The 23,160-nt window shown below is 41.4% G+C and overlaps 1 protein-coding gene across 1 annotated transcript in view; it reads left to right on the top strand.

Annotated features, from left to right (window-relative positions):
• LOC139293908 (ankyrin-3-like) overlaps nt 1-23,160 on the top strand; it is a 94,285-nt gene that overhangs the window by 34,976 nt on the left and 36,149 nt on the right. The window contains exons 5-23 of the mRNA XM_070915576.1: nt 598-696; nt 2,252-2,437; nt 4,765-4,863; nt 6,644-6,742; nt 7,136-7,234; nt 7,827-8,024; nt 8,800-8,898; nt 9,129-9,227; nt 9,361-9,459; nt 9,558-9,755; nt 11,495-11,593; nt 13,677-13,775; nt 15,957-16,154; nt 16,464-16,562; nt 17,395-17,493; nt 17,670-17,768; nt 17,951-18,046; nt 19,869-19,941; nt 20,168-20,224. Coding sequence (XP_070771677.1) covers nt 598-696; nt 2,252-2,437; nt 4,765-4,863; nt 6,644-6,742; nt 7,136-7,234; nt 7,827-8,024; nt 8,800-8,898; nt 9,129-9,227; nt 9,361-9,459; nt 9,558-9,755; nt 11,495-11,593; nt 13,677-13,775; nt 15,957-16,154; nt 16,464-16,562; nt 17,395-17,493; nt 17,670-17,768; nt 17,951-18,046; nt 19,869-19,941; nt 20,168-20,224 — 2,194 coding nt within the window. The remainder of the gene's footprint in view (nt 1-597; nt 697-2,251; nt 2,438-4,764; nt 4,864-6,643; nt 6,743-7,135; nt 7,235-7,826; nt 8,025-8,799; nt 8,899-9,128; nt 9,228-9,360; nt 9,460-9,557; nt 9,756-11,494; nt 11,594-13,676; nt 13,776-15,956; nt 16,155-16,463; nt 16,563-17,394; nt 17,494-17,669; nt 17,769-17,950; nt 18,047-19,868; nt 19,942-20,167; nt 20,225-23,160) is intronic.

Raw genomic sequence — 23,160 nt, 5'->3', positions numbered from 1 at the left:
AGTACATTTAGGACCTGAAACAACGTAAATTTAATTACACTGCTGTGATGCACACTTTTGTTTGAAGTCACTGACATTGAGGGAATCACTCAGTGGAAACATTCTCACTGACAGACTCTGGCAGCACGCCAACTAGGCCTCTGCCTCCCCAGGAAACTGCTGTCCTTGCATTTTACATTTAACTCTATCAGATCAAGGTGAGAGGAAATATTTCAAGCACCGTCTTTTCTCTCTGGTCCCATCAAACCCTGACACAGCCAATAGAGGTGTAATGGCACCGCAAAAGTTGTACAGACTTTATCTGAACATTTAGCTTTGTCAATGAGGTCTTTTTGTCCGGGTATTTATCACTTTGTCAATTACATTCATATCATATGATAATGCCATCATTTAAAGCATATTGGGACATTTAAGATTACATTCTGTGTATTTTTATGATCCAGTTTATATCCAAAATAGAGGAAAGAGTGCTCTGGTAATGAAAAACACACCCATAATCAAATCTAAAAGACCTGACTTCAAGGAAACATCTATCCATTTGTAGCATACGTGGCAGCAATGTTATTAAAAATGTGTCTTGGTCCATGTTGTGTGCAGAATGGCTTCACTCCTCTGTACATGGCCGCCCAGGAGAATCACCTGGAGGTGGTTCGGTTCCTTCTGGAGAACAACGCCAGCCAGAGTATGGCTACTGAGGTACTGTACACGTGTGTGTGCTCATATGTGTATGTGTGCCACCTCTCTACAGTCATACCGTTACAGTATGTCTCCATGCATTTTCTCTGCCTCAGTCATGTGTGGTCTTTACATCTGTTGTACTAACCACCTTCATCTCCTCTCCTCCTTCCTCCTTTTACCATCCCGACCCCACTCACTCTGCATCTGCCTGTGTCTCTGCCTGTGTCTTCATCTCTCCGTCCTTTCTCTACCTCCCTGTCTCTGTGTCTTTTTCTCATCTTCTCTGTCTCACATTGTCACTCTGTCTGCGTCTCTGTCTTTCCACCATCCTCCTCTGCCTGCCCCCTCTCCTCTTCCCCTCCTCCCTTGCTCCCTCCATCTCTTCATGAGGGACTAGGCAGAGCTTCATTGATTGGTAGTGTATGGTGGTGGAGGCAGAGTGACCTTGAGTGGGTCACAGATGAGGTCTGCTCCGCTCGCTGCCTCTCCTCCACGGCTGCTGCTGCTGCCATTACTGCTCTGATTTACGTTTGCTCAGCCTGTGGAACCCATACACACACATACTTACCAGTCACCACACGTATACACACTCACAAGCACGTGCACATACGGAGATAAATAGCTGATGGGGCTAATGGAATACCCCAGCCGGTCTACAGTCCACTGCTTCACATCTACGGGCTACATCGCAGAACAGGGCTGCCCTTCAGGATGTGCATACACACACACAGATCTGCACACAGATCCAGCACTCGTGTGAACATGATATATGACTGCAGGCACATATGCACTTGCACAAATACTTCTTCACACACACACACACACACACACACTTACAGTATGCTGAAGCACACAGCTTTGGCAGGGAGCTTTCAGCTCAATTATACATCAGAAGGGTGATGTGTGTAGGAGATAGATGTGAGCCTTTCATACACCGTCCTCTCATTATGTAACTTACAGTAATGTCCTATATGGTGTGGAGGCTTGGATATGTACCTCTACATCTGTTTGACACATTAGGTTATGATTTACAATCCTAGACTGCCTAAAGGTTGAACTCCAAAGTTTTCTCCTCTGTCCAGACGATTCTTTTTCTTCGAGCTCCCAAAGAACCATGTGAAACTGAAACAAGAGATTTGATAGTGGTGACATTAATATAAAAAATATCCAGTTACAATCATAAGGTTAGCTCTGACTTGTTTCTGGTAAAAAATTGTCACTATAAAACAATGTTTGCAGTTTGACTTGTTACTGTTGCCCTTGTGTTTCCCATCAATTTAGCTTTTTTTAGTGACCTTGTCTTTCATTTATGCATAACCGATTAAATGTTTTATTTAGTTCTGAGACTAAAAAGATTTGTCTTTTAAAACAAAAGGAAAAGCCTGAATTCATTGGATAATTAATAACACATGCATTATACCTTTTTTCCATTGTACTCAGGGGTCTTGCATTGCTTTCCTCTATGCCTGCAGCAAAATAACAATTCAGCAAAATGTAATATTGAAGCACCATCTCTCCATAACCTGCTCCAAACCTGCTCATCTCATCCATCCTTCTCTCTCCTCATATGCAGGATGGCTTCACCCCTTTGGCGGTGGCCCTTCAGCAGGGCCATGACCAGGTGGTCTCCCTGCTGCTGGAGAACGATACAAAGGGCAAGGTACGCCTGCCTGCCCTGCACATCGCTGCCCGCAAGGATGACACCAAGGCCGCGGCCCTGCTCCTGCAGAACGACCACAACGCGGACGTCGAGTCCAAGGTGAGTGACAACCGTGATGCAGCCAGTCCCTGGTGGTGCATCTTCAGTTGGTTGCTTTGTTGTTGTTGTTTTTTTATCTCTTTTCTTTTCTTCTTTGATTGTTTAATTGTTTCTTTTATTATTGATGCCTTTGGTTTTCTTTGTCAGGTTGTGTTTCTTGTTGCCTTTTTCTCTCTTTCTTTCTTGGTTAAATTTGCTTTTGATGCTATTTTTGGCAGAAAGGGAAAAGGAACAGAAGTATATTTTTGTTTGTTTTTGAGCAAGTTTGCATATATTTAATCACATTATTGAACAGGACAACAAGTACTATATACTTGGAAAATGTTCAGATACTGTATGATCATCCTGGAGTATTTCAGTTTGAGAACATCTTCCTCAAACTGAGAATCGTATCCATCAATACTGACTGTATTATTTTGTACTGAGCTCCTTCTCCCTCTCTCTGCTTCTCCACTTCATGTCAGTGGAGGCCCTTTTCTGTTTTTTGCTCACTAACTGCCCATTTTCTCCTCTCTTGGCTGACTCTGTAGATGATGGTGAATAGAACAACAGAGGTACACCTCTACTCTGTACATTATGTAGTCTCTCCATTGCAGCTCATAAAAACTCTGATAAAAACAACAAACACTTCAGTGCCCCTGACTTGATGCAGTAGTGTTTCTGCAGCCCTTTGTCACGTCCCCCTTTTCCATCTTAACGTAATCTCATCTTCCTCTCCATCGCTTCATTCACGTAGTGGATATCTCTAGTCATAGAGAAAATCAGAGTAATTGCGCATGTTTCACTAATTCTGATTTAGGAAACCCTGAGGCTGGAGGCTTGGGTATCAAGGTGTTACTTCATTCTAATGGTTTCATGGTGTCCAAAGCTTAAAGCTTCGGCTGTTATTTTTGGCAAATTATTTGTGACTGTTGACAAAATGTTGTCCTAATGTGTCGTGACACAGTCCGTCCATGAAACTAATTAACACGATAACCCGTGTTAGCATGAAAAGTGGTTATCATACATTGAAAAGCAGCAGTTTGTCCATAACCTGCATGGCAACCAAATCCCCATTGAGCTGTAAAGGAACCCAGCCTTCTAGCAACAGACACTTAGTCTAATTAGTTTACTAGTCTACCCTATATTGATGTTAGTACTTCTAATCCTCAACCCCTACACCTAAAGCATTTTGCATGGGACCAAAGCAACAAGCTACCTCAACACCGCTTCTATGGTAACAAGGGCCCCTTCGTCACACCAAAGTCAGGTGGCCACCTTCTGTGTGTGCCTATTTTGGTTGGCATTGTTTCTGGCTTTGGCAGGCTGGCCAGTTATCTGGTATGATTCATCGATGGCTTTGTTGATCTGAGGCTCCTGCATCTGTGTAAACAGATTTACATAGTACTCTGCTGGAAGACGGAAGAGTGTTATTGCAGATTTTATTTTAAAAAAAGCACATGAGATTACCTCACTGTATGTCCACAGATTGACTATAAAAAGATTTTTGTGGTTCATTTAAGTTTTTGGTTATGTTACTTTCCTAATATTATTTTAATTGTAAAAATATGTTTTGAAATTGTTCCTAGTTGTAGTGTTTTTGGTTGGGATTTATTTTTTAAACACCAGATATAAGCAGAGTGGATACACATGTCTGGGACACCTGCTCTCCACTGGATTATTGGTTATTTGAAATTGGGATTCCAATGATTAGATAGTTTAATGTGAGATTCATTCACTCATTGGACAGATTGTTTCCAGTGTCCTTTTGTTGCTTTGACAGCTGTTGCTCACTAAGCCAGGGGTTTTGCCAGGAAATTACTTTCATTCAAGAGGTTAACAAATATACATTAGTTTCATTTGCAGGACAATTTTTGCGCACTAAAAGTATCAGGATGTTGTAAATGAGATGACATAGATTACCGGTAATTACCTCTAAATAACATCTGTCAAACTGGATATGTGTATATTAACACTCGAGCCTATATAGTTTAACTTTACTTTGCCAGTGTGATAGTGTAATATTTCGGTGTCATGAAAGCACATAGAAGCCCATATGGTATACTGAATCTAAAACCCACCCCTAGTTGTCAGCATACCATTGGCCCCATGTTTGATGCTTCAATAAAAGCACTTTCTCTGCCACCGTGAGGAAAGTCAGATGTTAGTGTAACAGTGTATAGTAGAGTGTGTCCTTGTGTACGTCAACCATAGGCCTGTGTAGGCTGCTATAAAGCTCAAGGTCTACACTGAATTGTACATGCGTGGTGTGTTTCATAGTTTGTAATGTAATGTGTGTGCTTTGTCTGTTTGCATGTGTGTGTCGTACGGCTTTCTCCAATCCTCAGAGTGGTTTCACCCCCCTCCACATCGCGGCTCACTATGGCAACATTAACGTGGCCACGCTTCTCCTGAACCGAGGGGCTGCTGTGGACTTCATGGCGCGGGTGAGTTTATTCTGCCCTCTGCTGTTTGGGAGGGGGTATTACCGACATTCAAGGTAAACAAGAGTGAAGGTGTATAATGCTAGATATGCTGAAACAATGATCCTTCACAGCTGTGAAACAGTAGTTTAAGTTTCCATGACTTGTTATTGAGCAGTCCCTCAATCCCCAGAGGTGTATAAATTATACCTGTGTTTTTCCCACTGTGACATGTCAAAATGTCTTCTGTGAAAAAGGCCTATTGTATTCATTGCTCTCCTCAATTTTAGCCATATATGAACGCTAACCCATTCTACAGTTTGCATGTAGTATGAGCCGCTCAGGGTGAGAGCATCAACTGAAGACACAAATGCGTGTAGACTTGGCGTTGAGAGGAGAAGGCACATGCTGCTGCTGCTGCTGCTACTACAAGAGAGAAAAAGTTCTGCGAAACCAAATACACCCACATGAACTGTAATGCGTTGTTAAGCTCTCTCTTTAAGCATTAATAAATAATAACAATGGGGACACTGTAAACCATCAAAATTAAAACACGTTGCATGACTTACACTGCAGCACGTTTCATAGAAATGAATCTGGTCTCTTCCTTTAAATATACATGAATCAAGAAAGCGTCTCTTTCAATTACTCGTTAAGAGGGAAGCTTTCTGGGTTTTTGAATTGGACAATTTAACCTCGAAAGGGTTAAATGAGAAGCTAGACAGTGCACTGGATTATCTTTGTTGTCAGAGAGCAGGTGTTTTTGAAAACAATATTGTTGAAGGATTGATGTTTTAAGTCAACCTCAGATTGACTTTGAAATTGGTTAGGGATGTTCATAAATATAAAGACATGGAAGACATTTGAGTATTGTGCCTCTTAAAAAATGAGGTTGAAAGAGTACAGAATTGGCTGCTTTGTATTAAAAAATGGAGATGATGGTATTGCTGTTTCCTATACTTAGTATCTGTAGTATCACATGATTGATTAATGGACTGTATTTAAGAAAAAACATCAGACAGCACCCTGATGAATGCTAGATCGCTGAAAACTTTAAGTGAGTAAAGCACAGTGTATTGGTCTGCACTTCGCTGTGTGTACATTCTCAGGGTTACACACTATAAAGAATGCCAACTAGCAAGGGGCATCATTATCATTTATTTTAAGTGGGCATTAGGAAACACATTCCCTGCTGTCCTTTAAATGAAGCAAACAGCAGTGTGTGTGTGTGGTACGTTAGCTGATGTGCCTCTCAGTGTTCATAAAGGTGCATCACTTTACAAGGCTGCACTCTGTTGTTTTGATATAATAGTATGAGTATGATTACTATTTATTTACTGTGATATTTACATTGTAATGCATGAGTGGGTGCCATTAAAAACATGTTTGTTTCCACATTAGACATTAGCTAACCAGAGTCAACAGTGGCCTGTAATTATATCAGCTAGTGTGTGAAGGAGTGTTGGTGTTTGCTGCTTTTTGACACTGATTACAGGTTAGATCCAAAGAGTCATACAGCTGTGGCGATATATGGGATTAAACAATTTAGCTGTTCTACAAACTGTTTGATAATTACAGACTGTGTACTCCTAATAAGGAGAGTGTAGGGTTTGTATTAGAGCAGACCAACTAGAAATAAAAGCATTACATCTATTTACAGTCTATAAGATTACGTGTTGTCTAATGAATTAATTCAGTTTAATTATAGACAGGCATGAATAACGTTAGTTTTTGTGTAAATAATGAACCATTACATCTAAATTGACAGCTGAATCATAACACCAATTTCCTATTTTTTGTTTAGAATGACATCACGCCACTTCATGTGGCGTCAAAAAGGGGCAACAGCAACATGGTCAAGCTGCTGCTGGACAGAGGGTCCAAAATTGATGCAAAGACCAAGGTGAGACCGTGGACCCAGTTGTCCTCAGAAAACTATAAGACATCCAGAAATGAAGCACATGAGGCTGAATGATATGTTCTGTTGCAGACCAAATTTTCCATTCTGGTTGTATTGGGGAAAAAAAGTGCATCAGGCTATCTCTTCTGTCTTCCACACGCATGCATCTATTCCCCAGTATGCATAGGTGTCCGAATCAGTGGGAAAAACTCCATAAAAGTCCCTTAATCTGTGGTGTTTGCTGCCTGTGTCCTCATCTAGATTTGACTATTGCAGTGTGAAGTCAGGCATCTGTCTCTCAATTTTATTGCAACAATACTGCAAACCATTATACCCATTCCAAAGATTTGTTTCCTGTTATTTATCAACTCCTTTGCTGTCTTTCTCCTTCTTCAGGATGGGCTGACACCTCTTCACTGTGGGGCGAGGAGCGGGCACGAGCAGGTGGTAGAAATCCTACTCGACCGAGGAGCTCCTTTCCTGTCCAAGACCAAGGTAGTTACTGGGACGATCAATTCAGGAGGCGCTGCTTAGCTCAGAATAGGAAAGGAAGTGTCACAAACACAAGCTACATATTTATTTATAAAATAGAATAGATCACATTTCACTTGAAACTGTTACACATAATAATAATAATAATAATAATAACATTGTAATACAGATATTTGTATAAACTAGCTTTCCTAACCACACAGAGCAATTGGAAGTCTGTCCAATCAGATAGCAGGCCTGTTGTTGATGCTGTAGTGTTGTCGCATTGTCTCCATAACGTCTGTGCGACCTCTCCAGAACAGCCTGTCTCCGCTGCGTAGCCCCACAGTTTGACCGCGCAGGACGACCAGTGTAACAAAACGAGACATTGTTGTAATGACCTCGTTATAACAATGCTTCTGTAACCGTCTCAACAACTTCCTTCACAGTATTTCTGTGCAGCGCATGGCCACGCCCTAACTTACTGTGTCTGTCTGTCCATCTGTCTATGTGTCCGTCTGCGTGTGTGTTTGTCTCTCTTTGTCTCGCTCTCTGTCTGCCTCTCTCTTTCTCTCCCCCCCTCTCTCTTTCTTTACCTCTCTCCCCCCCACTATAGAACGGTCTATCACCGCTCCACATGGCCACTCAGGGGGACCACCTGAACTGCGTCCAGCTCCTGCTCCAGCATGACGTGCCGGTGGACGACGTCACCAACGACTACCTGACGGCGCTGCACGTTGCTGCCCACTGTGGTCACTACAAGGTGGCCAAGCTCATCGTGGACAAGAAGGCCAACCCCAACGCCAAGGCTCTGGTAAGGACGAAGGGGTGAACGAAGGGTGGGAGGGACACAAGTTACATATAATATATAACTTTATTTATCCAGGTAAAGTGCCTCACTGAGATGAAGAATGTCTTTTATCCCTTGGCCAAGACAGCAGCAGCACACAGAACATAAAACATAGACTACAAATTAATATTAGAGATAAAGTAGATAAAACATAAAGAGAATAATCAAGTGTCAAATAGATATGATCAGAAGGATAATATTTGAAGGAACATACTAGATTAATAGTGACATTGTTTGTGGCTAGTCTCTGAAAGACACTATTTTTGATTTTATATTTGATCATTTTCTGGGTACAAATTCTGCACATTCAGATGTTATGCTTGGCAAAAAGAAGGATCCCTTCATAAATAATGAATTAAGTTAATAGAGGAAATGTGCAAAGAAAAAACAATTTTACCATTGCATTGTATGGCATTTGGTTACAGAGGTGGTCTGTTTAAAACTGACACAGAGGGATAAAAAAGAGATTCTTTCTAAGAATCAGTATTTGAGAAGGAGTAGAAGAATTGAGAGACAGAATGATTCTTTTTCACCCTTGTAGTTTACATCTGACATTTTCTGCATCGCAAGTTCATTTCCTGGCGGATCATTTGCTTCCCCTTATCAGCCTAATAAAAGCAGTGACACAGTCGCAGATGTTTTGTGACAGTGGAGAGTTCAGCTCTTACTGGATGTCAGTGAAGATACTAGAGTATGGAGCTTTACACTGAGAGTTTATTTTCTTTCTCTCTGTGTGCAGAATGGTTTCACTCCGCTTCACATTGCCTGCAAGAAGAACAGAGTGAAAGTGATGGAGCTGTTGCTTAAACATGGAGCATCTATCCAGGCTGTCACTGAGGTACTACACCAGACTGGACCATATTTACTCTTCTCTGCTTGACTCTACCTTTCAGCACTTGGCACTAGAAGTGGTGTCTTTAAACTGTACTGATTTTCAGCTATTCTGAACTGTACCATGTTATACATTACGACTTAATTACTTTTAATAGTGCTTGTCTTTGTTTGCACTTTGCTAAGGTTTGATATTTAGTATAATGTTTCACGTATCTCATATCTGTTTCTCTACAGTCTGGCCTGACGCCCATCCATGTGGCAGCCTTTATGGGCCATGAAAACATCGTCCACGCACTGACACACCACGGGGCATCACCCAACACGACCAACGTAGTGAGTGAATTATTTGCAATGTGCTGTTACATGTTAGAAATACGTGTTTTTTTCAAATATATCTTCCTGTTCACAGTTCAAATCATTGCATATGGAAAGTTCCCACTGTCACTGTCGTTTCTGTGCCTTCCAGCGAGGTGAGACAGCTCTCCACATGGCAGCCAGGGCAGGCCAGGCAGACGTAGTTCGATACCTGCTGAAGAACGGAGCCAAGGTGGAGACCAAATCCAAGGTTAGAACACTGAGCCTCATTATCAATCACTGTGTCGGGGAGAAGAAACATACAATGATAAAATAGTGGGCCAAAAGTCACTTTCTCCTTCTCTGCAGGATGACCAGACAGCGTTGCACATCTCCAGTCGGCTGGGGAAAGTCGACATCGTCCAACAGCTGCTGCAGTGCGGTGCCTCCGCCAACGCTGCCACCACCTCAGGCTACACCCCCCTTCACCTGGCTGCCCGCGAAGGACACCAGGATGTTGCTGCCATGCTGCTTGAGAACGGAGCCTCACTCTCCTCCTCGACTAAGGTGGGTGGGGTGCTGAGTTTATTTCAATGCATGAAGTAATATAGTGGGATGTCTTTTTCACACGACATCACATACAATCAAACACACACATCTGAAGAAACAAGAGTCACAGAGCAGACCATTTTCATTATTTCAATGCCATGTATCTCCACTAGTGGGCACCAGTCTCTGTTTCCAATATCCGCCATGGTGCTTGTCTTGTAATGTTTTTTATTCAGAGTTTGTTGCTGCTGAAATATAATACAGAAGCATTCATAGTCTCCAGTTATGAGACCAATAACCTGTCTACAAGGCTCTGTCAGATAGTGGACTCACATCAGTTTCACGGTGTTCACCTTCAGGTCAGTGGTAGTATTAGACTTCTTTTTACCTCTGGGGCATTTCTTTTCATCCCTGCAGTCCACCGTGGACGGATAATGTCAATTGTTGGCGGTGTTGGTTTCACATATGACTAATTGCACAGATGAAGGTCAAAAAGAGACGTAGAGAGGACTTTAAGGAATTAGATTGTGCATGTGTGTGATATGTTGCTGGGGGCTGTGTTTGAAGGTGACCTCTGTCAGTGGAACAGATTAATGAAGGGTAAACCCCATGGTGCCAATGCTCGCTCTCTCTCTCTTACACACACACACACACACACACAGCATCTTTTGGGACATCATCATCTGAGTCAGCTGTTCAACGAAATGATGTCACACTAATCTGGGAACAGAGGAATTGGGGGATAGAAACCATGAATTGACCCATTTGTGATGTTTATGAAACAAGTTTATCATTAAAGTGCCTACATTGTAAAGCTTTTAAAACTAACTTTTCTATCCAGCAGCCTATCTTCTCTAAAATGATCCTTTACTGTATAAGCTGTATGAATACTAACCAATCACACAAATGAGGTCGTGTGTTTCAGAGCGTGGAATGGGAATCTGCCGAAGTCCCACATTCCTCTGGAAAATATGACCTAATGTCTTTAAATATCTTCCCATACACACAGGAAGGAAGCCAAGATTAACATGATCACATTATACAGCAGCCGTTTATAGATCTGGGATACATGAGGAAATGAGGGCCTTTGGCTTAGTTTCTCAGGGTATCACATACCTTGAAATAATGTTATGTTCATGTGTTGCTATAACTACATTAGTCACACGCAGATAATATTCATTTATAGGTCACTGTACATTTTAATGTAGTTAATTAAGCTAATTTATAATAGTTAAAAATCAATTTAACTTAATTTAAAAACTTTTCACAATGTTGAACTTCTTCTGCAACAGATATATTAGTGTAACAATATATGCCTTTGAATTATAATGTTGTGTGTCAAACGTTATCCAAAGAAAAAATATTCAAGTAAAATGACTGTAGCTGTCTGTTTGATAATGAACTAAATGGGCCTCGAATTGGTTGAGCACCATCATTTTTCAGTCTGAGTAAAAACTGAATCTCTGTTACTGTAAGTTCATGTTATAGTTGTGCTGCTACAGACACGTTATGTACAAATCCTTAATTTCTTTATTTAGGTTTTGAAGTAAAAAAGGATATTTAATCATTTAGATGAGTTCTGTACAACTATGTGAGAAACTATGTTGTTATGGAGAAAAGCTTGACCCCAGGCCAGCAAGGGACCTAAAACAACACAAACATTCCCTTAGTGTTTGAATACCCATCTCTACTCCTCCTCTCCATGCTCTCTCCACTCTCTTGCATTTTGATGATGTATCTTATTTTGTGTTCAACAGAAAGGGTTCAGTCCCCTGCATGTAGCAGCAAAGTATGGAAAGATGGAGGTGGCCAGTCTCCTCCTACAGAAGAGAGCTGCGCCTGATGCTGCTGGAAAGGTGAGATGTCTATAAAAAAAAAAGAGGAGAGGCCTTGTGCACACTTTAGGGAGGCAGTCTTAATCCTGACCAACATGTAAGGGTGTTTTCAAATGCTGGAAAACACGAGCTGTCTGAGGAGGGAGGTGCCTGGCACAGAAATGACTCCACATATAAGGCAGCAGAGGATACCCCTACACAGAGCAGAGGAAAATGAAGGCAACAGGAATATAAACTCAGATTTATACATCATCATTACAAGCAACCAACAACGAGGCGTGACAGGATCAGAGCCATAGTTTTCAAATAATCCTTCAAAATTCCTGTGAACATAAAAGAGAAGCGCTCGGAAAAATGTTAAAAACAGCCAATGGGATTATTAGCAGTTAAGCAACAAAGAACATCAAGAAGAAATTATACATGTGCAGCTGTTCAGTTATCCTGAAGCTTTGTAAAGAATTATAAAGTCAACGTTTCTGGTGAGATCTGGCCAAAATCAGGAAGTCATTCAGATACTGCGACCATTTATCATTCTGCAAGTCTTTCTGTCGCCTGCCCTTATCCAACCTGTCTCTAAGAGAGTAAACAGATACCTTTTGGACTTGTATTTTCCAAGATGCAGCTGGACACGGGGGGTGGCGGGGGTGGTTGTAGTTGTTGAGGAGAGGCAGGTTTAGGACTGATCCCAGGACAACACCGCCAAGAGATGCTTGTCCTGTTGCAAAAACCTTCTGGGTAGATTTGCTTTTATTCCCCTGATGACATGCACTCATTTCACCTCCACATGCACCCTTGTACAAACACATTTGTATACACGTGCACACACACACACACACACACACACACACACACACACACACACACACACATGTTGACACACTTTACGCAGCACAGGCCTACTGGCACTGATTAGCAGTGTGTGTGTGTGCCTGTGCCACCATCTGAGAGCATTTAACATAATGGCAGCCAGGTATGATAATGAAGCACTGCTTGGTGGTGTCACGTTAAACTCAGTCCCATTGTAATACTGAGTCTAAACACAAAATCAGGGTTTTATTGCGGTTTAATCACATAAATTTTCTTTAGCGATGAGAAGAAAGATGATGACGTTGTGAATAAGCCTCTCCAGGACAGTTAACAGTGTTTGTTAAATACATGGGACATTCCAGTGGCTCCGTGAACATCCTGGTGACTCAGTCCTGGTTGCTGAGTCTGGAGGGGATCTTTAAATCAAAACAATAACAGCAACATGCTGCTACTGCTGCTGCTAGCACTCTAATACTTCTACTCTTTCTTCTACTGCTAAAAAAATACATATTAATTGTCTCATCATCGTCAGCAATCTGTATCCAATTTTGGTGCTTTTAAATTTTTTCAGATAAAATGAAGGATTAAAGGGGAACTCCACTGATTTTACTGATCAAAGTCTGTTTACAGGTCTTGGTGTGGAGGGTTAGGGTTAGGGAGGTAGAAAGAAGTGAGCTTACCAGACCTCAGTAGCCTGCTCCTCGTCTCTCTTTGAGGCTCGCGGCTCGAGGCTACATTAGACAGCTGAATCCCTGACCAAACTGTTGACAGCTGAGTTGTGTTGTGGGTACTGTAGGCGCCACATTTTGACCAGGAAAATTCCAATGTGGAATAAAAAAGGCGATATCTGTGGCTCTCACATCGATTTTGATCCTTTTTTTCCCTTTTTTTTCGATGCTACATCAGTGGAGTACTCTAAGTGTTCCTGCATGGGTTGAGAAAATTCTCCTACTTAAGTTAAATAAACAATTAAAAAATAATTGACGAAAGTTTGAGATATGTTTCATAGGCCAGTGAAGACATGCTCCATCATCCTCCCTTAGCTTCTTCTTCTAGATTTCAGCATGAAGTTGTTGCTCTAAACTGTTTCCTGTATTAACTCTCTTCCATCAATTTGATCCATCTCCCTTTATGCCTATACATTATGTTGGTTTGGTTCTTTCATTTAACTTATCAGTGTGTTTGCTTGTGTGTGTTCAGTGATCTAACCTGGTCTCATGTTGCATGCTTGTGTGTGTGTGTGTGTGTGCGCGCGCGCGCGTCTGTGTGTGTGTGTGTGTGTGTGTGGGTCTTTTAGAGCGGGCTAACTCCACTGCATGTAGCTGCTCACTACGATAATCAGAGAGTTGCACTTCTGCTGCTGGATCAGGGAGCTTCCCCACATGCTGCCGCCAAGGTATCCACACAAACACGCATTAACGCACATACTACAATGCATTCACCTGGCATATGCCCTCAGTGCCATCTCAGACCATTAACAATGTTCTGTATGTAATGTACATCTGTTCAAGATCTAATGCTCACCCATTTTCTCCCATTCCATCTTGTCGAGTCTCTGATGTTGTTTGACCTCAGCAAAGTCTTTGAAACCGCTCTACTAGCTCATACTGTCAGCATATTGGGCTTGGTGGTTTACTGGATGCTATATTTTCATATTTCTCATAAAACAAAACTGGAGAGCGCATGTGAATGAACTGGTGATGTGTTATGCATGCCATAAATTACTCCAGAGTTCATCACTACTTCAAACCACCCCCCTTTTGTGAAGTCTGTTCCATAGCTGTAAATTTTGCATGTTCCCAATAAAAAGCAGAAAACAAAAAAGCACTTTAGTTACTGCGCTTGTTGAAATGTCAGACAAACACAAACACACATGGTCAGTGACATGTGGTCAAGTTGTGGTCAGTCTCCTGCTCGGCTTTGGTAGTCTGTCAAAACCACAGAAGAAGTATGAGCAGAACTGGCAACCAAAATATGGCAGGAAATGTTTTTGGCTGGACCGCCAACTGACATTCAAGACAGACATCCTTCAAGAGGAGACCAAAGCTTGTAAAGCTAATTTATCCTTGTTCGCCCGTCTTTCCTTTTTGTCACTCTATCCCCTGCTCGCTCTCTCTCTCCCTTCATCTGTATCTGTCTTTATTTATTCCTTTATTTTTCCTTCCTCCCTCCCACACTCTTAGTCATTCCTTCCTGCCTCCCTTTCTCTCAGTTTCTTCCCCTATAAATTTGTTTTTCATTTGGCTGGGTGCTAAAGTGGGTGTGCTTGGTCTAATTTAAGTGCTTTTTGAAAGGGGTGAATCTGTGCGTACTAGAGGAACTGTCTAGAAGTGTTTGTACACACAAATACGAGCAGTGTCATATCTCTGGTCTCAGACAGGAGGATCCGAAATTGTGATTTTGACTCCTGAAATAAATCTTGCTATAAACAATCCAAGAAATTAAATTGAATTTGATTCAAAGGAGGAGGACAGTTTGGAAATAGCGTTTGAGTTTTCAATTCTAGAGCTCAATTTTGCCGAACACAGTGACACAGTGATGACACAGAGACCTGGGAAATATATATAACTCTTTCTTCACATTCACCTCATTTAAGTTAAAATCACCCCACCCCTCTGTGGACCTCAAGGCTTCCCAGAGAGTTGAATAAAGCCCACCTGCAGCTCACACTACCACCAGGGAGGTTCCTAACAGGGAAATGTATTTGAATGCCGTCTTTAGTATTATGCTGTCTCGTAGGTCCTCTCCATGGTGACCAAAGTGAGGAATGTCAGAATACTGACTTTTCAGCTGCTCCCCTGTCTGTTCATTCTGTGTCTCATATGGGAACTTGCTGTATTATTGTTCCATATGTGTTCAGCCAGCTGAGAGAAAGCTTTTGTCGGAGGTCTCAGACGTTCATTCACACTCGTCTTCAAGGAGTGGTTTTTGTACTTGTCCCTTAAAAAGATAATTTTAAATAGTATTTACTGGACGACAGACAAAATATTTTTGGTACACCAGCCGTCATGATTCTAATTGAAAGTCCATTACTAACTATTATTTAATTATAATTATATCATCTGTCAATCCACAGTTGAGACCATTCTGTCAAATCCAGTTACATGACTATAGATGGTGTCATGACTAAATGCATTGTATGTTGAGATGCAAAATGTTAAATTTGATCACATTTTTGGTCAAATCTCTGCATCGTGACTTTTCTGTACTGACCAACACTTTATTACTCTGTATTACTTCTGTGTTTGCAGAACTACTTTTGCTGAACTACTGAAACGTCTTTTTTTGGTAGAAGGTCTTTATTTAGCTTCATATCAGGGTCTTGATTCAAGATTGGGTCCTTCCAGTGCAGAAAAAAAGTTTTCTATAATGTATAAAGTGAATTCCATTTTGATTCAGCATGGAATAAAATACATTATAGAAGGAGACACCTAATTAAAATCTTTTTATGTAACACTGAGCATAACTGGCCAATTCTCAGTACAATGAAATAGATAGAATAATACACCAATCATCAAATCCTGGAAGAAGAAAAGCTCAATCCAACCTCTTAACCCCTGCATCCTTTTTGTCTCAGAATGGCTACACACCTCTCCACATTGCTGCCAAGAAGAACCAAATGGACATTGGGACCACACTGCTGGAGTACGGCGCCGACACCAATGCGGTGACGCGGCAAGGCATCAGCCCCATTCACCTGGCAGCGCAGGAGGGCAGCGTGGACCTGGTGTCACTGCTGCTGGCCAAGAACGCTAACGTCAACGTGTGCAATAAGGTGAAATCGGTGACGTAGCCTCAGCGTGTTCAGTTACCAAAAAAGTGTTAATAATCCTTGCTTGTACCACCTTAATGACCATTTTTTAAATATACATAAACACTTAAACACTAGCGTCATCATTAGCATATTAAACTGTCTCTCTTAACCAGGTAGAAAAACAAATGGATCTTAAGGCTTTTGAAACTAGTTTGCAGCAGCTTGTTTCCTGAGAGAGATAGCATGTTTCAGTCCTGTTATGTGCCCCCACTATAACAAATTTTTTTGGGTGTTCACACATGTTTGTGTTTGTCCTTTACGCATATACAGAGCGGACTTACACCACTCCACTTAGCAGCTCAGGAGGACAAGGTCAATGTTGCAGAAGTCCTTCTCAACCATGGGGCTGATGTCAACCCACAAACAAAGGTAAATCTTTCTCGGATAATACACACACACACACACACACACTGTAAATACACACACAGATGAGAGTGTTTAAACCTCTTTTTGTAGTTGAAGTTTGATGCATAATCTTTCATTTACACGCATCATTATCTTTGCTGCATATGCTTGTCTTTGTGATTTTTTTCTCTATTTTAACCGGATTTTCCTGTTTTCATGGCATCGGAAAAACACTCTCACACACACTCCTGGGCACACACACGTTCGTCCAAGCTCGTTCCGTCTCAGGTGCTACATAAATAAAGGATTGATACCTGAGTGGAAGGTGTTCATGTCTTTATGGATGCACCACACACTGCAGCAAACATACACACACACAAACATGCACATGAGCACATACATGCTTTAATATGGAGTCACACTCTGTCAGTTACATTCACTTACACACAAACACACATCACGTATAAAAGGCTGCTCACGTTCACTGAGACAAAGGTGCTGTAGCTGAAGGTTGAACTTACGCAAGGTTATGTCGCGTGTGTTTGTGTGTGTGTGTATTTGTGCTGACAGGACAGTTGTTTACAGCAAAAAGGTTATTCACACACTTATCTTCTCCATTACATTATGCACCATACTCATAATTCAACGAGGGCATGAAATACGATGCAGTTTTGAAGTTATGTTTAGAATCAGAGATAGCATGCTAAGAAGTAGAGGAAAATGTATTTTTCACATATAAATCATTAGTTTTTTCTTTCAGTCAGCATCTGTAACTATATTTATATATTTATATTATTTTCATTTGCTCCCACTTTCATGTCTGTGTCTCTTCCTCCATCTACTTTCCTTCATGCAGATGGGTTACACTCCGCTGCACGTGGCCTGTCACTATGGCAACGCAAAGATGGCAAACTTCCTGCTGCAGAATAATGCCAGAGTCAATGGCAAAACCAAGGTAGAGAAACACATGTTCACCCACAGACGTTCATGCGCCCACCTACACACACACTCACATGCTCAGTCTTGTATTACTGTTTTTGTGTAGATTTTCCTTTACATACAAATGTATACATACAAATATATTATGATATTTCCTCTCTTTCCCTGACTGTTTTGTGTGTCTCTGTCCAGAACGGGTACACTCCTCTACACCAGGCAGCTCAGCAGGGCCACACCCACATCATCAACCTGCTGCTTCAGCACGGGGCCTCGGCCAACGATCTCACCGTGGTCAGTGCACAAACACACTGGCACAGACACACACACACACACACACACACACACACACACACACACACACACACACACACACACACTCCAGCAGAGCTGAAGCTTATATGAAATGCTGAATGCTCTTTGTGTTTTCTGTGCACCTCCTGTGAATAACTTCCTGTCGGTCTGTCACTGGTCAGAATGGGAACACTGCCCTATCCATCGCCTGTCGTCTCGGGTACATCTCTGTGGTGGACACTCTGAGGCCCTTGACGGATGAAAACCTGACCGCCATGGTGAGACACTGTCTTCCTGTCAATGGCATCCCATATGGTTAAATGCACACAATCTCTATCACATCAACAATCAATAGGTTGAATACTAGAGCCAGGCCAAATAAACATGATATGAGACCATATAAAAACATTTCAGAAGTTTGAATGGCCATACTAATGGTTTTGCATGTTTTAGCACGTTAATACATTTCATATACTTTAATATATCACAAATTATTAAATTAGTTACGTTTTTTAATTGATTTCCTGCTTTCCAGGCAGCCATTGATTAAAATTTCTCAACTGTATGAAAATCAACTTGAAACTAGCTTGAGAAAAGTTCAAATTAATCTCAGTGAACACTATTATGTACTATGTTGTGCCACTGGGATATTTTCACATGTTAATGCAGTTGCAAGTAGACTTTCTGATTTTGAAAGATTTCAGATTCAGCTGCCGAAAAGCATTGCAATCAGGAGCTACTAGGAAAGTAATGATTGTTTGTTGCATTAAGAGGGTTGCTTGCGATATGCTTTTAGAAAATTGTCTGCAGTGATGTAAAGTATTTGTCGCTATTAGACTAAAATGTATAAAACCACTAGAGGTTCCTTATTGAGCAGCTGTATTGAACTGAATTATGTGACCGATATTAAAACAATTCAGTTCAATACAGCTGCTCAATAAATTGAATTGTGTGACCGATATTAAAACTTGGCTAGTCAGCCAGCAGCTGTGAGGGGAGTCAGTATGTGAAGCCTGCAAATCAGCGAGCAAGTAAGTCAGTCACCCTCGCTCTGTCACATGTGTGAAGTTATCCTGATTAAGAGAGAGAGAGGGCTTAGATTGGAGCTTAAGGTTTCTCCTCTAATAGCCCAGGTCACTAACAGCGATCTGATCCACACACGTGTCTGGGAGAAAGAGGGGGAGGGAGATGGGTGTGAAAGTGGGAAAGAAAGGGAGGCAGTAGGATGATGAAGAGGTGACAGGAGTGAAGAGACGGACAGAGAGGTCACTGAGGATCCTGCGCAATCAGCAGCAAAGTGTATTAGTCACAACGGTCTCTACCTTCAGTGAAGTAACTTAAAGATCAAGGTCGTTTCCCTGCACCTTTGTGTTGGTTTGTTATTCAGTGTGCAGAGGCCCCTGCTGTTTTATGTCTCTATTGAACTTTCATCTGGAGCCTGTGGGACCTTTGCTGGTCGGCTATGTGGGTAAAATGGCCGTCAAACATACAGTACCATTACTTCTTACTGTGACAGGGGCCACGGCTTTTCAGTTTAGTGTTCATGTTAGGAAATAAATGTGAAGGTCACACTTTAGTAGGAATGTAAATGCTGAACTTGTCATTAACAGAGTTTCAGGTGATACAACGCTTTCAAAATGGTTTATCTTGAAGATATACTCCCTGATTTTGTTATGGCCAATGACAGCACCCCTAAATCCCTGTATTTTCCTCTCAGCTCAGTGATGACTTTTTTGAAAAGAGTTTCAAAACATCAGCCATGAGCTGGCAGGAACGTTTGGGGTTTGTGGCATTATTGGATGCTTTAACAATGTATGTAGGAATAAGACTTTAACACTAAAATACAGTTTAGGATGTCAAGGAGTGTTAATATGCAACAAACCTCTCATGTTATGTGATAGTGGAGTATCAACAGTGAACTCAAATGGTCATATATTATAATATAATGGTAATAGCCTTACCACAGCATTGTAACTCATATTTTTAATTTGGAACTGGTTTAAAGTTTCAGGTATTTGTGCAGAATCTAAATATGTTTTAGCAATATAATGCTGTTTTTGGCAAAACCTCTCAGTGTCCACCTACTCTTCACATTTACAGAGTACATCAGAAAAACACAAAATCAACGTCCCAGAGACCATGAATGAGTTCCTCGACATGTCAGACGATGAAGGTATGTGAAGAATGCTTACGTTTTCTCTTCATTCTCCTCATTTTCAGCCATCAAGTACTAAAATTCAATTAATTGATACTTGAAAACCATTGTTGTGACTTGATTTCAATTTTTAAAAAGTAATATCAATACACTGCATGATTTCCATACACTTGTGACTGTGTGCAATGTGATGTCATTTTCATTAACGTGCATGTTTCACTGTATGTGTGTCCAAATCACACAGTCCGGGCCAATGTGCCAGAGATTCTCAATGAGGAATCTTTTTCAGATGTTGATGAAGGTATTTGTCACCAGTTTGCCTCTGATGTGTTTGTTTTCCTTTAACATAACAGCAGAACTCACCTGCCTTGTTAAAGCGCTAACCGTCAAGCCTTGTCTATACTACTGTTCAGCTTCGCATTCATTTTCACTAGAAAGTTTCTCAGTAAAATCACTCAACAGCCAGAACACACACACTTTCCACTTATACAGAATGATGTGGTTATGTACTTTAGTTGATATTAAGTTTAAGACTCTATGAATCAGACAGATATACTGTCAAATTAAAATTAATTAAAATGATGAATATCCTCATCCTCAAGAGCCAATAAGAGGGTCAGACAAAGCGGATTTTCTATTTCTGTGAGGTTTGTTTTTGTTTTATTGACTGTAAGTCTCAGCTATAATAAACTATCATCCATTTTGTCTTAAGAAATCCATCAGTGAACATTAATTTTTCAAATTGATTTGAATCTTGTCTTGGTTTTCTGGCAGGTTTGAGTGCCCTGTTTCTGTGCACAAACTGACACTGCTGATGTTATTTTCACTGCAGCTTAAAAACACGTTTGTTATTTTTAACTACTTGCACACCATAAGTCTCATACTGCATGATTCTCCTCCTCAGAGACACTTTGTGAAGTGTCATCCTAACTTCAACCCTGCAGTCTCTTTGAAGGAGTGTTGTGCTGTGAGAAAATGAAAACAAGGTCAATGTGACTCCCTTTATATTTCAGATGACAGGCTATGAACAGACCTACATACATTCAATGAAATAATCATGTTTTACTGTATGTAAGTCTCAATAAATTACATAACGTTGCTAATATCATAGTTGGCAGCAGAATAGCTGCTGTGGCACTGCAGAGCCAAATAACGCTGCCAAGTTTATGGTACAAGTCACATTGTTTCAGGCTGCCCGCTCCTGTCCTTTTGTTTTGGAACCACAGAGCCAACAGGTCTGTAAAATTGATGAGCTTGTTCATGGGCTGTTGCTTAGGAGACAGCGGGAGCGTGTGGAGTTTCTATGTCAGGTGATACAGCTAGACTCAACAAGTTACGTACACACATATATCAGGTGATAATGGACGAGTTTGTACTGTAGCTGTATGATGAAGATCCTCATTGGCGTATGTATGATTCAGACTGTTATCACTACCACGCAGCAGTTATAAATACAAGTATCCATTGCCTCATATACTCCACATAAACTGTTTATACTGTGTGCATAATTCAGCAGCATTGTATTTGTACAGTGCAGCCTTGATATTCACTTTGCCCAATATCAGCAGCACCGGACGTGCTTCAGTTAGCGGTTGCACTCCTTCATCTTTGTAGGATGTTTTTGTTTTTGCTGTGTGTGCGTGAGTGCGTAAAGAGTTTCCACATCTCTCTTTAATCCTATATGTGGGAAGCCAATCCTATTAAGCTATAGGTTGGAGTTAGTGTGACGGGTCACTCCTGGTCTCTGGCTGTTGTGTGTGGCCTGCTTGTGCAATCTCACGCTCACCTCATGCTTTCTATAGACTACTATTGCCACTAATTGTACCATCTTTAGAGAGCAACTTAACTCCTTGTTGTGCTCTGCTGTCATCTCAGTGTACAGTATCTCCATAACCCCTCTAGCACTGTCCTTAGAGGATATTATTACTACAGTTGGCGTTGTGTGTGTGTGTAAACTGAAGGTCTAACTGTCAAACACATCTTGCATAATTGTTCTAATTTTACTTAATCTTGTGCAAGCTTTAGTCACTGTGTGCAACATGTAGAGCTGAAGGAAGAACTACACAGAGAAATGTTGCTCAAGAGTTTAAAAATGGAAATGATGCCTGCAACAGATATTTCATCATTATTTTAGCCCCACTCCCAGTTTGACATGCAGCCAGACTCCCTCTGTGACTTCCACCACAGAGGAAGAAAAGGCAGGAGGAGTGTTCAGAGAGAGTTTTCTTCTTCCTCCTCTCTCCGTCACTGTCTCCTCCACTGAGGTTCCCAAGCATTTGCTCAAACGACCTGTCAGCTGACTGTGCTCTCCACGGAGCGGTAAACACCCTCAGTGCGGCCCCTGTAGACCGTCTTCAGCCGGAGTTTGCAGTGGATGCTGTTGAGCCGGGGACGCAGCGAGACTTTCTCTCTTTAAATCCAATGAGATGAGCTTTTTTGAGCCGCCCGCAGGAGAATTAACCCCGGTGTCAGATGGCTTGGACTTCTACTGTTTCTGCTCAGCTATGTGTGCTGTTGTTGCAGCGAGGAGACGCAAAACTTAGAGGAGTTTGAGGAGTTTGAGTTTTATTTCTTTGCGCAGAGATGTGCGCATCAGCGACAAACGCGCGCAAGTTGGTCTGAGTGGAGTTAAGTGCGCGGGGTGAAGAGAGGGCAACATTTTCCATCAGCACCAGAAGCACTGAATGGACTACTTGAGAGTCCTCACTTCTCACTGGATTTACTTTTCATGCTGGGGACGTTTTGTGGAGCTTTAGAAAAAGTAGGAAAAACTCAGGAAATATAAGAAGAGTTGCGATCAATATGGCTGCGTTGGACAAAGGTAAGTTAGTTAGAGCATCAGAGGAAGTTTCAATGGCCGGTGTGAAGATCGACCGACAGACATAAAGAGTGAGCCGATGTAAAGTTTCATTATTCTTTTTCTGTTTCATTGTTTTTAGTTGGCTACCAGTGGGTGGAAGAGATGGATGGCAATTAGCTCAGCCTTTTGGTTTCTGTGGACATTTATTTATTTATTTTTTGTTTTTGACTCATGTTGTTAGAGAAAAGGAGAGGGTCCCAGATGCTTCAGGTTTAAAATATAAAATAGGAGGTGTGTGTGGGTGTGAGTGTGAGTGTGATGAGGTATCTAAGCCTTGAATGGGACGGTGATACATTATTACAGCAGCGGGGAGCCGATTGTTTCCAGTTGTGTGAAGTCAGACAGACTCAGCTAGAAAAACACAGGAAGTTGGGTGA

This window comes from Enoplosus armatus, chromosome 12 (genome assembly GCF_043641665.1).
Source record: "Enoplosus armatus isolate fEnoArm2 chromosome 12, fEnoArm2.hap1, whole genome shotgun sequence".
Classification (NCBI taxonomy): Eukaryota; Metazoa; Chordata; class Actinopteri; order Centrarchiformes; family Enoplosidae; genus Enoplosus; species Enoplosus armatus.
The sequence above is the reverse complement of the archived record's forward strand: the minus strand, read 5'-3'. Positions and strand labels throughout refer to the sequence as shown.